The sequence below is a fragment of the Tribolium castaneum genome, chromosome 3 (assembly GCF_031307605.1).
Source record: "Tribolium castaneum strain GA2 chromosome 3, icTriCast1.1, whole genome shotgun sequence".
NCBI classification, from domain to species: Eukaryota; Metazoa; Arthropoda; class Insecta; order Coleoptera; family Tenebrionidae; genus Tribolium; species Tribolium castaneum.
This window is the reverse complement of record NC_087396.1, coordinates 18,859,088-18,870,729: the sequence shown is the minus strand read 5'-3', so window position 1 is coordinate 18,870,729 and position 11,642 is coordinate 18,859,088. Positions and strand designations below refer to the sequence as shown.

Below are 11,642 nucleotides of genomic sequence, written 5' to 3'. Positions count from 1 at the left end.
ACAGACATGTAACTTAACCATTAAACTTTTGTTTATTTGGATTTTTTTATATTAATGAGTGCTATTTTTTTGTTTTGTGTTCATCTTTTAATGAAATATTGTTTGTTTACATTTGTTTATATATTAAAAAATAAGCACTGTTTTAAATTAATAGGTTTCAAAAATCGAAAATAAATTGATTCAGCCGGAATATCGACAAAATTGTTATTGAAATCGATTATATCTGTATTTTTATTTTACCATCGATGTTCTATTGATTTAGACAAAAAATCGATAAGGCCAGCTCTATTTGATACTAACATTATTAGTTGGTTCTTTATTTCGTAATTGGACATTGTTTAGGTAAATAAATTGTGCATTAATTAGCACTGGAAATGTATTGTTTTCAAAATAAAAAAAGCATGGACAAGTATATACATTTATTGAGTTCCACGTATAATATCAAAAAATAATAAATACAAAATTTAACGAAATGTTTTTCATTAATTTAAAACTGATCATAATTAGCAACAGTCATTCACAATTATCCATTCACTCCGCTTACATTAAATTATTTACATAAACAAATTAACGTGATTACTATGAACTGTCGTCATCTTTTGATTTAACACATCGTCCTTTAAAACAGATTTCCGTTTCGTGTGACACTTCTGTCGAAGTGGAGGTTTTAACATCTCTCTCCTCCCACGGCTCAATGTCGTAATTTTTTATACTAGCTTCCGTAGTTGTGGTTGTTGTAGTTTCTGGAGCAAAAGTTTCCACTTCATGGTTTCCCATTTCTTGGGTGGTTATTTCCTCTGTTATTTCTTCAGGAAACGTGGGCGACACGGTCGTTGTTGTAACCTCTTCCTTTTGGAAACTTATCTTAGTCTTGCTTCCGGGCAACTGGCTAGCTTTACTTGCTAGACCCAAGAAATTGTAAAGTGTGTCAAAAATACTGCTTTCTGTAGAAGTAGTAGTAGGAGTCGTAGTGGTTGACGGTGCTTCAGTAGTGGTGGTGGTGGTAGGTTTCACAGTTTCGGAAAACTTATCGTTAACTTTTTCAACACTTTCGAAAGCATTGATAACGGAAAAGTAGTTCTGCGATTCAGCAGTGTCGAAGGAATCCACCGGTCGGTGTTTCACCAATTTCCAAACTCCCCTTCTTCGCCCAATTTTGCGTATTTTGATCGTTGTAGTATCAATGGCTTCGGTCGTGGTGATTGGTTCGGTTTGAGCAGTTTCCGTTTCAGTTTCGCTTTCCTCATATGGAAGTGTCGTTTGTTCTTCCTGAATCGTAACAAACGTTTGCTTGTCTTCTGTTTCGAGTTCATTGACTTTCGGGAAGTTGGTAGCTTCGACCCACTGTGTATCTGTACTTTTTATAATTTGGGGACTATACAGCGACGAATGAGGCACTTGATCTTCTTCATCCGACGGGTCAATTGTAATTTGGAAGGAAGAAGGTCTCTCCGTTGTCAGTTCCCTATTCTTGAGATACGACGCTGGATAATTTCCCCCTTCGACATCATGCTCATCATCTTTAACAGTCATCTGCTCAGGCAGTTTGAAATGTGATTTGCCGCGACCGCGCGTCCGCACAACATTACTGCTTCTTCTAGTCACCTGATCGTCATATCTGTGTGACTTGAGTTCGTTGTACGATTGTTGTTGTTGTGACGTTGCTTTCCTGCTTGGTACCCGAATCCTGACTCTTCCTCGACTCTTTGGAGCTTCAGTCGAGGGTTCTTGAGCCTCTGTGGTTGTGTATTTCGGTCTAATTTGGCCGACGAATTGCACAGGAACCGGCGAAGTTGTGTCGTAATCTTGCGTTTGTTTGGTATGTGAGTCATCCTCCACTTGGATTATCGTGCGAGGAATTTCTTGATACGAGGCGGAATAAAGTTGAAGTGGTTGTTGTGTCACGACTTGCGGCGCCCTTTCATAGCTTGGTTTGCGAATAAATCCGTAATCTTCGTCTTGTTCTTCTTGTTTTTGCAACTTTTCTGTCGTCGTGGTTGTGGGTCTTGGTGTTGTGGAGCTAAATCTTGACCTGATTCGAGCGCGTCCCCTCGTCCGAGCTGGGGTTCTTTGCGTTGCTTCGTCATGTTTGTTGTTGTGGATGACACCACCCGATTGGACTCGGACATACCGGTCTTCGTTTGAGGGTTCTTGACTCCTATCGGGGACTGAATGTGTGACTTTCACATCAACGACTGGTTTCGATGTAGTACTAACTTCTTCAAATGGTCGTTCGGTTGGTTGGGTTTGTGGTGGCAAACTGTACACTTGGTGGTAATCCTTGTAAGGTGTTTCCTCTGGTTTGGCGGTAATCACTTGTTGGTTTTCGACGACGTGGTCGTACTGCATGTATGATTGTGGATCTCCTGACGAAGCCTGGAATCCGCCTTCTAGAGGTGGTTGCTTGAAACCAGTTTCCGTTGTTTGGAGAACACGCTCAGTTGCGGGCTCTTCCTTCTGTATTGGACGTCCCCTGGTTCTAAACCTTTGTCTTTGACTGGTACCGCGTTTGGTGGGTTCATAGTCGGGAGTTTCAGTAGTTGTTCGCACATGTTGACGTTCTGTTGTGGGTCTGGTGTAGTTAGGACGTCTCCGACTTGCTGTGCGTCTTGGTGCTTGGGTGGTACTAAAACGACTGTGAGCACGTTGTCGGCCACGATTACGTCTTATGGTAGTTGTTTCAATCCTTGGAGCTTCAGTTGTAGTTACGCGTACTTCCTCAATTGAGGGAGGCGGAACCGTTGTTAGTTTTTCTGTGGTAGGGACCAGAAGATTTGGGACTAGAAGCGGTCGTACGGCTTGGTCTTGCAAATTGTTGATTAAACCAGGAAGGTATGGGTTATGTGGTGGGTACTGTTCTTGTTCTTGTGGATATTGATTCTGGTGGTAGACTACTGGTTCTGGTGCTACTGGTTGTGGTTTACTAATTTGTAGAATTTGCTGGTCTAACGTATCTTGGTTTAGTACGTGTTTCGCTGGGGCTTGGGTTTGGACAAAAACTGGTTGTTCGGGTTCCAACTTGTAGACTTTTGCCGGAATTGTTTCAACTTCTGTTGTATATTTTGCAGTTGTGGTTTTGGGTTGAATGGCAAATTCTTCTAAAACAGTGTACTTGTCGTCTGCAACGGTGCTTGGTGTTGTGGGTGTTGTTGCTGCCGCTGTTGTTCGTCCTCTGAAACGTGACCTGGACCTTGTACGTGTTGTGGTGGGAATATCGTAGTCGTAATTTTTGGTCGTAATGACAGGAGTGGTACTGCGGAGCACTTCGGGTCTTTCCTCTTTTTCCCGTCCAAATTGATTGTTAATTTGCTGGATTTCGTATGGGTTTATGCCTTGACGAAGCGGGTCTTGTCGAGTATTATATTGGGGTGCCCTATACTCGGATTCTTGATTCTGGTATCTGAACTGGTTTTGAGGATTAGCTTCGGTGGTTTGTCTGACAGAGCCTTGGTCATAATTGTAAACGTTTGGTTGGGCTTTTGGAGTCACATAATCATTTTGGTACTGGTTTTGGGGTTTTTCGTCATTTTGATAGTTAGGTGTGAAGCTTGGTTTTGATTCGGGTCCGATGGAACTTTGGTACTGATTTTCTGGCCTTGCTTCTTCTTGATAATTGGGTGTGAAACTTGCTTTGGATTCAACTGGAACTGAAGGAATATCGTAGTTACGAATCAATTCTTTTGTGTCTTGATTAGGCCCTTTTCCGTCGTTGGTCTGATAATCAGGAGACTGGAAATTGTTTCCGTCATTAGTTTTATCTTCGGTTTGGTAATTTCTCGGAGGAGAGTCCTGATAATCTGGGACAAATTCTTTGACTGGCGTTTGTGGGTAGTCTTGTTGAGGTTCGTTCACTTTTGGACCACTCTGGTAATCATCATAATTAGGAGGGATATTTGGAAAACCTCCAACAAATTCATTCGCTTGGTTCAACAAATACGGATTAGGTCTTGGCTCATCTCTATAATCGGGGAACGGTTGCTTGACGTCAAAATCTTGAACAATTTGGTTTTGGGCAGTTTGAGGTTGAACATACTCTGGATGTTTCTCATGCAATTGATCCTTCGTTGAAACCACGACCGAACCGACATGTGGCGAAGGCAGTGGTATTTTTGAGTAACCTTCTGGCGTTTTGTAACTCAAAGGCGCCACAAAGAACGGCAATTGCTCAACTTTCCTTTCGATTCTGTTACCTTGCACTGTGGAGAGGTATGGTAAGGGGAATTTGGCGTAACCTTCTGGTTCGATGTTCGAGGGACCAACAAAGATCGGGGGCGAATTTGGACCGACACTGTCTTGCACCGAAATAGATTTGGCGTCTTTTAAAAGGTTGAGGACATCTTTAACTTCCGCTTTGCCTTGTTTTTCCATAAAAACAGCCAAAGGTGGTTGATTTGCTTTGCGTTTCTTGGGCTTTGGTGTTGTTGTCGTTTGTAAAACTACCGGTTGGCCTGATTGCAACTGTTGTTGAAGTTTGTGAGCCGCCAAAGCTTGTCTTATGAAATCGTCTTGAATATCGGTGGTGAGGTGGCTCAGTCTGTGATTTTCCAGTCTGGAAATTTGTTTTTCCTTTCTTGGAGCTTCGACTTGTTTGGGTGTTGTCACCCGCTGGGTGACCGGTTGACTGGATTTGAGGTTTTCCAGTGGAACGTACAGAAGTTGAATCGTTTCCTTCTCCTCTTTCGGCTTGGTTGTTGTAGTTGTGGTAATTTGGTTCACATTTTGATTTTGTATCGCTCCAAGCAATTCTCGATTAATTGTGGCCAAATTTAAGGCTTGATAATTAAGGGGTACGCTCTTCTGTTGATTGTTTTTCACTGTGTTGTAGTAATTTTGATTACTTTGCGGCGGAGCCACAAGTTGTTGGTTCAACGTTGGTTCCTGAGCCGGTCGTTGGATTTGGGGAATTGGTTGAATTTGGACAGGTTCTTGTTGGACTTGTTGAATTTGCACCGTTTGTGGCTGGACATAAGGCAAGTGCTGGACCGGTTGAATGAATTGGGGTTGGACTTGCTGTTGAATAAACTGGTTTTGTGGGACATACTGAGCTGTCTGGAGAGGTACTACCGGTTCGAACTTGTAGGGGTGGTCAGGTTTAGGCTGTCGCGTGTTGGCCGCTTTATTAAAACCTGTTTCCCGAAGGTACTGTTGCGTGGGTGCCGGTTTCCTTACGTATTCATTTTCGGGGAAAAAGTTTTGATTAGGGGTTTCGAGATTTAGTACACGGCCTTGTGCTTCTTTCGGATTGGCCGCGTTTGAAGGTGTGATGGGTATCCAGTCATTTTCGTCGTACGATTTGTCGTTTTGAGCGGTGATTGTACAGAACAGGTGTACACTGAGCAGAATTATCCAGTGAAAATTTCGTAGAATCTGGAAAAACCCAGAGGAATATTAGTGTTGCAATTTGAATAATACATAAATTATTTTATGTTTAATAAGTAGGAAATTATTCCGGAGTAAGAAATTGCTTGCTTTTTCATCAAAGCGAATGAAAGTCGCTCTGCGATATGCAAGGAATCGACATAAATGGCAACATGAACTACATTCAAATATGTAACTTTCAGTTGAATAGAAATTTCAGCTTGACCAAGCATGAGCAAAGCATGTTTGTTGCTAAAAGTTTTGAATTGAGAGAAGTAATGAATTATGACTTAACAAAAGAAAACATTTAAGTAAAAGGGAAAACGCGAATATAATCTTCCATTGTTCTGACTTTTACTAGACATTTATACATATGTATTCAGCCTTTGTTGTTTGCTAATAAAGTGTAATTGATATATTTGTAATACAATATTTTCCGTAGCACTTTGTGGCAAACGGTTTCTTCAACCATAAAAATTCCCGTTTCATTTTTCATGTTACGTATTTTTCTTTCACTTTATTATGCAACGCTGTAGGAAGACGAGTCTGCAAAATACATCATGGCACTTTTTCCGATATTTTATAAGCAAATTATAATCCTCCTCTGATTTTAATAAATGGAACTGTCAATAAAAATGTTTACTTTACTTTAAATTCCTGCCATAAATCATCAGAGCTGTAAGCTTTCACTTGAAAATTTTATCTGTACTTTTATTGGAATTCCATCAATAATGATTATCAAGCTAATTGGCAATAATTAAAAATCGTTACATTTCACCGTGACTTTGACCGCAGTGATACAGCGGATTAGAAAATTGCCAACTGAATAAGATTATTAAAGGACCATAATTGACTTTTTGGAACAATCTACATATATTTTTCATTCTGTCTAATAGTATTATGAAATAAACATTAGATACAATTAAATTAACATTTAAAAAAAAAGATAATTTTGATTAGTTTTGCCAATAAAACTAGACTTTTTGTTGGCCAATTTCACAGCAAGTTGCAACATCGACGTCAAAAAATTCCAACCCGACTTTCGTTTACCCAAAAAGTCCCTGTCAATTTTTCGGCTCATTAATTTCATGTTTGTCCAAAGTGAGGAACGATAGTTAAACTCAAAAGAAAATCAAGTTTGCTTATTTTTTCACACCCAGGTGAGTAGCCAACCGTTTCGTAACGTGGAAATCTCCTTGACCGTTGCAGTGTCACGGTCATGTAGTTTCAGATGTTCGGCTGAAAAACCAAGGCTGGTGTTGCATTTTGCTGAAATTACACTTTTCCGCGTTTCACTCTCGTGTCCATTTTTTGGAAAACAAGAATTGGTTGTTTTGGGAATGTTCGGCCTTTTTAGTGATCAACTTTCACTTAATCACCGCTCAATTAAGCGGACTTGTTTTTCGACAAGAACGTTTTTTAATATTTATAAGGCGATTCAAAAGGATTGCCTTTTGACCTTTGGCTGACTCAGATCCGGGACGGAAACCGTTCTAATAAAATCAGTAGGGCTGTCCTTGGTGCTGATTTTACATTTTCTTCCACAGTTTCGCTCAAAATCGGAAAAGCGACTGCACAAACCCGTTTTTAAACGCAGCCTTAAAGAGTTTGTTTCGTTCCGTGTTCAGTGCGGACCTAACACCTGGTTTCTCTATTTTCTCTTCATCTCGCGTTTTTTTGCCAACTTGCTTACATTCCACGCTCTGTTTTGTATTTGTAGTTGTAGAAAACAGGACTGTCGATATTTATGTTATTCATTAATAAACTTTCCTCGCAGAGGATACATCAAACCGACTTGTGAATGAAACATGACTGTAATCGCTGTTTACACATTTACTACGAGCGGAATCCCGGATATTCGTGTTTTAAACACTTTTATACTGAACAAATAGGCCACCGTGTCACACGCTTCCATATCCTCTATGATCACGGTTTTCTCTTATAGTCCAGATGCTACAATTAATTGTGACACTTTTATTTGGCTAGATTTCTCACTTTAGATTTATAGACGGTTCGTAAGTTCGGGTTTAAAAGCGATTTTTCATTATCTAATCTCACAAAAATCTACTTTCACCAATTAGTATTAAGTGCATAGAGAATTTGTTTTAAAAGTGTATTATTTTAGATATTGCAGAGGCAATTTTATGATGCAACGAAGCACGGAATCGGTTAGATATATCGGTTTATGGAATTAGAGAAATCAAAGAGGTGTTTGGTTGAAAAATTTAAACACTTTCCAACGTCAGTCTTGCTCATTATTGTGCAATTGCAACTGCACTTGCTAATATAAAAAATCAAAACTGGCAGCTTGTAATAATTGTTTCCCTTTCACAATTCGACTGTGACGAGTTTGAGTACTCCCTGCTTTCTCATAGTCGTTTTTTTTTTATTTGAATTGAACCTTCGGAGGATAAGAAGACGAAATCTCTTGTGGATTTTCTGAATCCAAAAAAATAGTACTGCAGATTAAAAATGAGGGTGCTTCGAGCGTTATACCGTCTCAACGCCAATCGTTTTAGATTAATTTATCCAATCAATTCACTAATTTTTTGAAAAAAATCAGAAATGGTTAGCCTTGCACTCCTAACATACTGAGAACAACTTACGACTAAAATTTTCATAAGAAACAAAAACTTATTTAAAATCGAGTTTAAAATTTAAAGTTCAAAAACTTTTGGTTTAAAAACGCTGAACCTGAACTGTAGAAGATAGAAATATGGTATCGCGGATTTTCTTATAGAAATATTTTTAATTACACAGAAAAGTGTAAGGAACAAAGTTGTGGACAATTAAATTTTATACAAAAAAGTCCGCCACACCATATTTCTGTCTTTAAGGGCTTATATATAAATTAACACTCTAATACTTGAGCAGCGGCAAAATGAAGCAAATCCGTTGCTTGATTGTCTTTGAACAACTTTGGGGCCTGAATAGTTGAAGATAGGGAAGATAGGGATATGGAAATGCGAACTTTTTTGTAGAAAATTTAATTCTCTATAACTTTCTTTCTAACATTTTTCTTGCATCTGTACTCGTATTTGCAGCGTTTTGAAAAATATGGAGTAGAGTGCAATTGTAAAGTTTGAAATTTATTTAAACGTAGTTTATGATACAATTTTTTAATTATGTTTATGTTTTACGATTGAGAATTTAATGCTCTATCTGACAGTATTTTTTTGTTTGCTTTGTGTTAACAGTTGTACAAATAGAACCATTTTCTAAACTTATTGCTCCCAATACTTATAGGGTCATGAATCAACTGCGCTCTCTGGCGACATTAATGTAACTATCGAGACTGGAAACGTCTATATGTTCGTCGTTTGATATCCTAACCTTTTCATATCCGTAGTGTATACACGTTATTTTCCCATGGGTGACTAAAAGTAAGAGTAGAAAATATTTGTTGTTAACAAATAATAGCGTAGTCAATAATTAACAAAAATGCGAAAGAAAAAGTGAAGGAAAAATTATACTTCTAAACAGAGCAATTTGCAATTTAAATTACAATACATACTAATGAAAAATTAAAGTAGCGCCTCCAAAATGAAAAACAAATAAACTGGAATGATTCACTTTGAAGAAGGCGTAAAATTTAGTTTAATGTCAGAGACGAAATAATTATTTTTTAGGAAAACTACTATAAAACAAAATGTTTTAGTTGTTTTGTTTTAATTAGGACTAGGAGCTTCGTATGCAAAAAAACACTGTTTTTTGTGCATGCATACGTGATCATTTGCATTAATGTTTACAACGTGAGAGTTTGTTATAATTAAGGATGTAAATCTTAAAATTACGAATGTTTTTCTTACTCTGAAATCTCTCTAAAATCTTCGTGTGAAAGTAAATGCATTCCTGCACTTCAGTACTGCGTAAAACTTCCTACATAATACACATCACGTACAGAGTTTTTAATAATTATTTATAATATATTGCCAATTAAGTAAAAAATTATGGTTAATCTAGCGTAAAATTTCATCTGTGGCCCGTCATGCTTAAAATTCATAATGTTGCATGGTTGTTATTGTTATTACCAAAATTACAGTAAAAAGCGTCATAGAGCATTTTATGCTCGAATGAAACAGTAATCATGTAAAGGTTAAACCAACAGTCATAACCGTGGAAAATAATTTTGGGAATCAACTTAATTCAATTAATTTAGAAACGTTTCGATCTTATTTATATTCAGGCTGACCTAAAAATCATTTGATTCAATTATCTGAAAGGTTTCGTTTGTTTCGGTGAGGAAAGCCGCGCCTAAAATGTCTAAGTTATTAATGGCACAAAGTGAGAGCTTTCATTGTTAAGATGACTGATAAACTTGCGTCAGAGAGAAGGTAAAGCGACAAAGTATCATTTTTCTTTCCTTGCCGATAATTATTAATACAGTAACCGATTTCATGTTTTTCAAGTAACATCCTGAAAAGTGGCAAGGACCAAATATAGAATCCAACTTTCCTCACGGAGAAATCCGAAACAGGAGTTGTTTGTTTATATTAAATATTAATAAGAATTTTTGTGCCAAATTCTCGATAACTTGCGTTAAAATTCCTTGAATTTCCTTTCATTGTCGTTTGTGCACCTGTGCCTCAAGTGTAACCGGATGACCCACATATGACAAAAGAGCTCTAAAACGCTTGAGATCGAAAGTGTTAAAACGATCCATTCAAAAAAGACATATGTTGCCGTCAGGTGATACATTAGTTAAATTATTTCCACATTTCCTGTTTTAAGATTTTGTGTGGTGAAATGATACAAATTCCATATTTAGTATTCCGTGCCAGGAATCATTATAGTTTCGTGACCAGACACATCAATCAATTATTTACCAACAGACTTATGTAGGATTAAATTGCTAGTTGTAACAATGTGATTGGGGGTCAAAATTTTGGGCACAGCCAAGTCAAGACAAAAGATCGCTTCAGGGTTAAGTAAAAATTTCAACACGCATAGGATGGCCGAAGAAAGAAGTTTCTTAATAAGAGTTACTGATGCAAGAAGCTCTTGCGGTTATGATTCATTTGAATATTTTCCATGTTTCATTCGATAAATAAGCAAACCATAAATAATTTGAAGGATTTCTGTTTGTTTACCCTTTGTTTGATGGGTTTGACGAATTGTATTAAAATTTTGAAACGGTTTTTTGTTACATAATTAGAACAGTAATTGATAATTTAATGGTTTTGTCGGTTTGTGTGGCTCCAGGTGGTTACATTGCGCTACAATTAAATGTTTCTGCGAGGGAGAATTATGTAAATGTCGGAAATTTGTCGACCGATCTTGCGCTAATAAATCTACAGTTTTATCTTATAAATAGGAATAGTATAATTAACTTTCTAATGGCTTTTATATTATTCCTAGACATTCTATTTTATTGAACATTCTCAATCCAGAGCATTAATTTATTCAAAAATGATTTGTTTTTTAATCGTAACCGGAATAATTCAAGTTATGTGAGAATTACGTGTCGGGAAGCTTTAGCTCACAAAAGCTCGACACTGCAGCGACCAATTTTTTCCCCAAATACAATTTTAAGTTGTGCAACTGACTTTCTTATTTTTTGGAGTCAGAATCCAGTTCTTGCACGAACGCTAATTATTTTGCTATTACTTACCATTTTGTAATAATCCCATAAAAAATCGTACACCTAGTTTAGATAAATCACTCGGTTTTAATAGTGGAACAATCACATCACTGTCACTGGCTGTGGTTGCACTCGGATATCTGCTGAAGAAAGTCTTCGAGAGGCCGGCGTTCGCCTTCTTATAGGCTACGTATGCCATGTGGGGCGCGGGCCTAGAGGGGCTCAGCCACCCCAGCAACAGGGTACCCGCAATTATGTAAAAACTCGATGGGCGTTTACCGCTATCAAACAAAATTCCTGGGAGGGTTGGGCCGATCTTTATGGTAGAAATATTTTTGGATTTATTTCATCGCGATAAGTGTGATTAATTTACGCCGAATTCTTCAGATTCTTGCAAAATTATCTCTTAACCTACTAACAATAAAATATCAAACCAGTAGTGGCCTTGCACCGGTCAAATTTGGAGCAAAGTTTTAGAAAAGTTATATAAAAATCTGCTCGTTTCCGTATTCCTAATTGCTTAACGTAATTGTTTCAAGCAGAGTTTCGGAATTTATTAGAGCACTGAGATCATTTTACAAGTGATACCTGTTCAGCCTTCAGTAATTAGTTGAGCCTTCAGCGCTTTGTAGCTTGTAAAGGTTATAAAGTCTTTACCGCTAAAAGGAACGTTTGGTTCATTAGAGGTCCCCTCACAGAGTTT

The 11,642-nt window shown here is 37.7% G+C and overlaps 1 protein-coding gene across 2 annotated transcripts; it reads right to left on the bottom strand.

Moving 5' to 3' along the window:
- Nucleotides 1–404: 404 nt before the first annotated feature.
- Nucleotides 405–11,120, bottom strand: LOC661928 (uncharacterized protein). 2 transcript variants are annotated; one of them, XM_015981441.2, is made up of 3 exons: nucleotides 10,970–11,120; nucleotides 5,065–5,367; nucleotides 405–5,010 (listed from the first exon to the last, which is right to left on the bottom strand). In XM_015981441.2, exons 1-3 carry the CDS (start codon nucleotides 10,970–10,972, stop codon nucleotides 580–582), a joined length of 4,737 nt encoding a protein of 1,578 aa, XP_015836927.2. In that variant the 5' UTR covers nucleotides 10,973–11,120; the 3' UTR covers nucleotides 405–579. The 2 variants fall into 2 exon arrangements, with proteins under 2 accessions (XP_015836927.2, XP_015836926.2); XM_015981440.2 differs by having other exon boundaries at nucleotides 405–5,367.
- Between the last annotated feature and the right edge of the window lie 522 nt (nucleotides 11,121–11,642).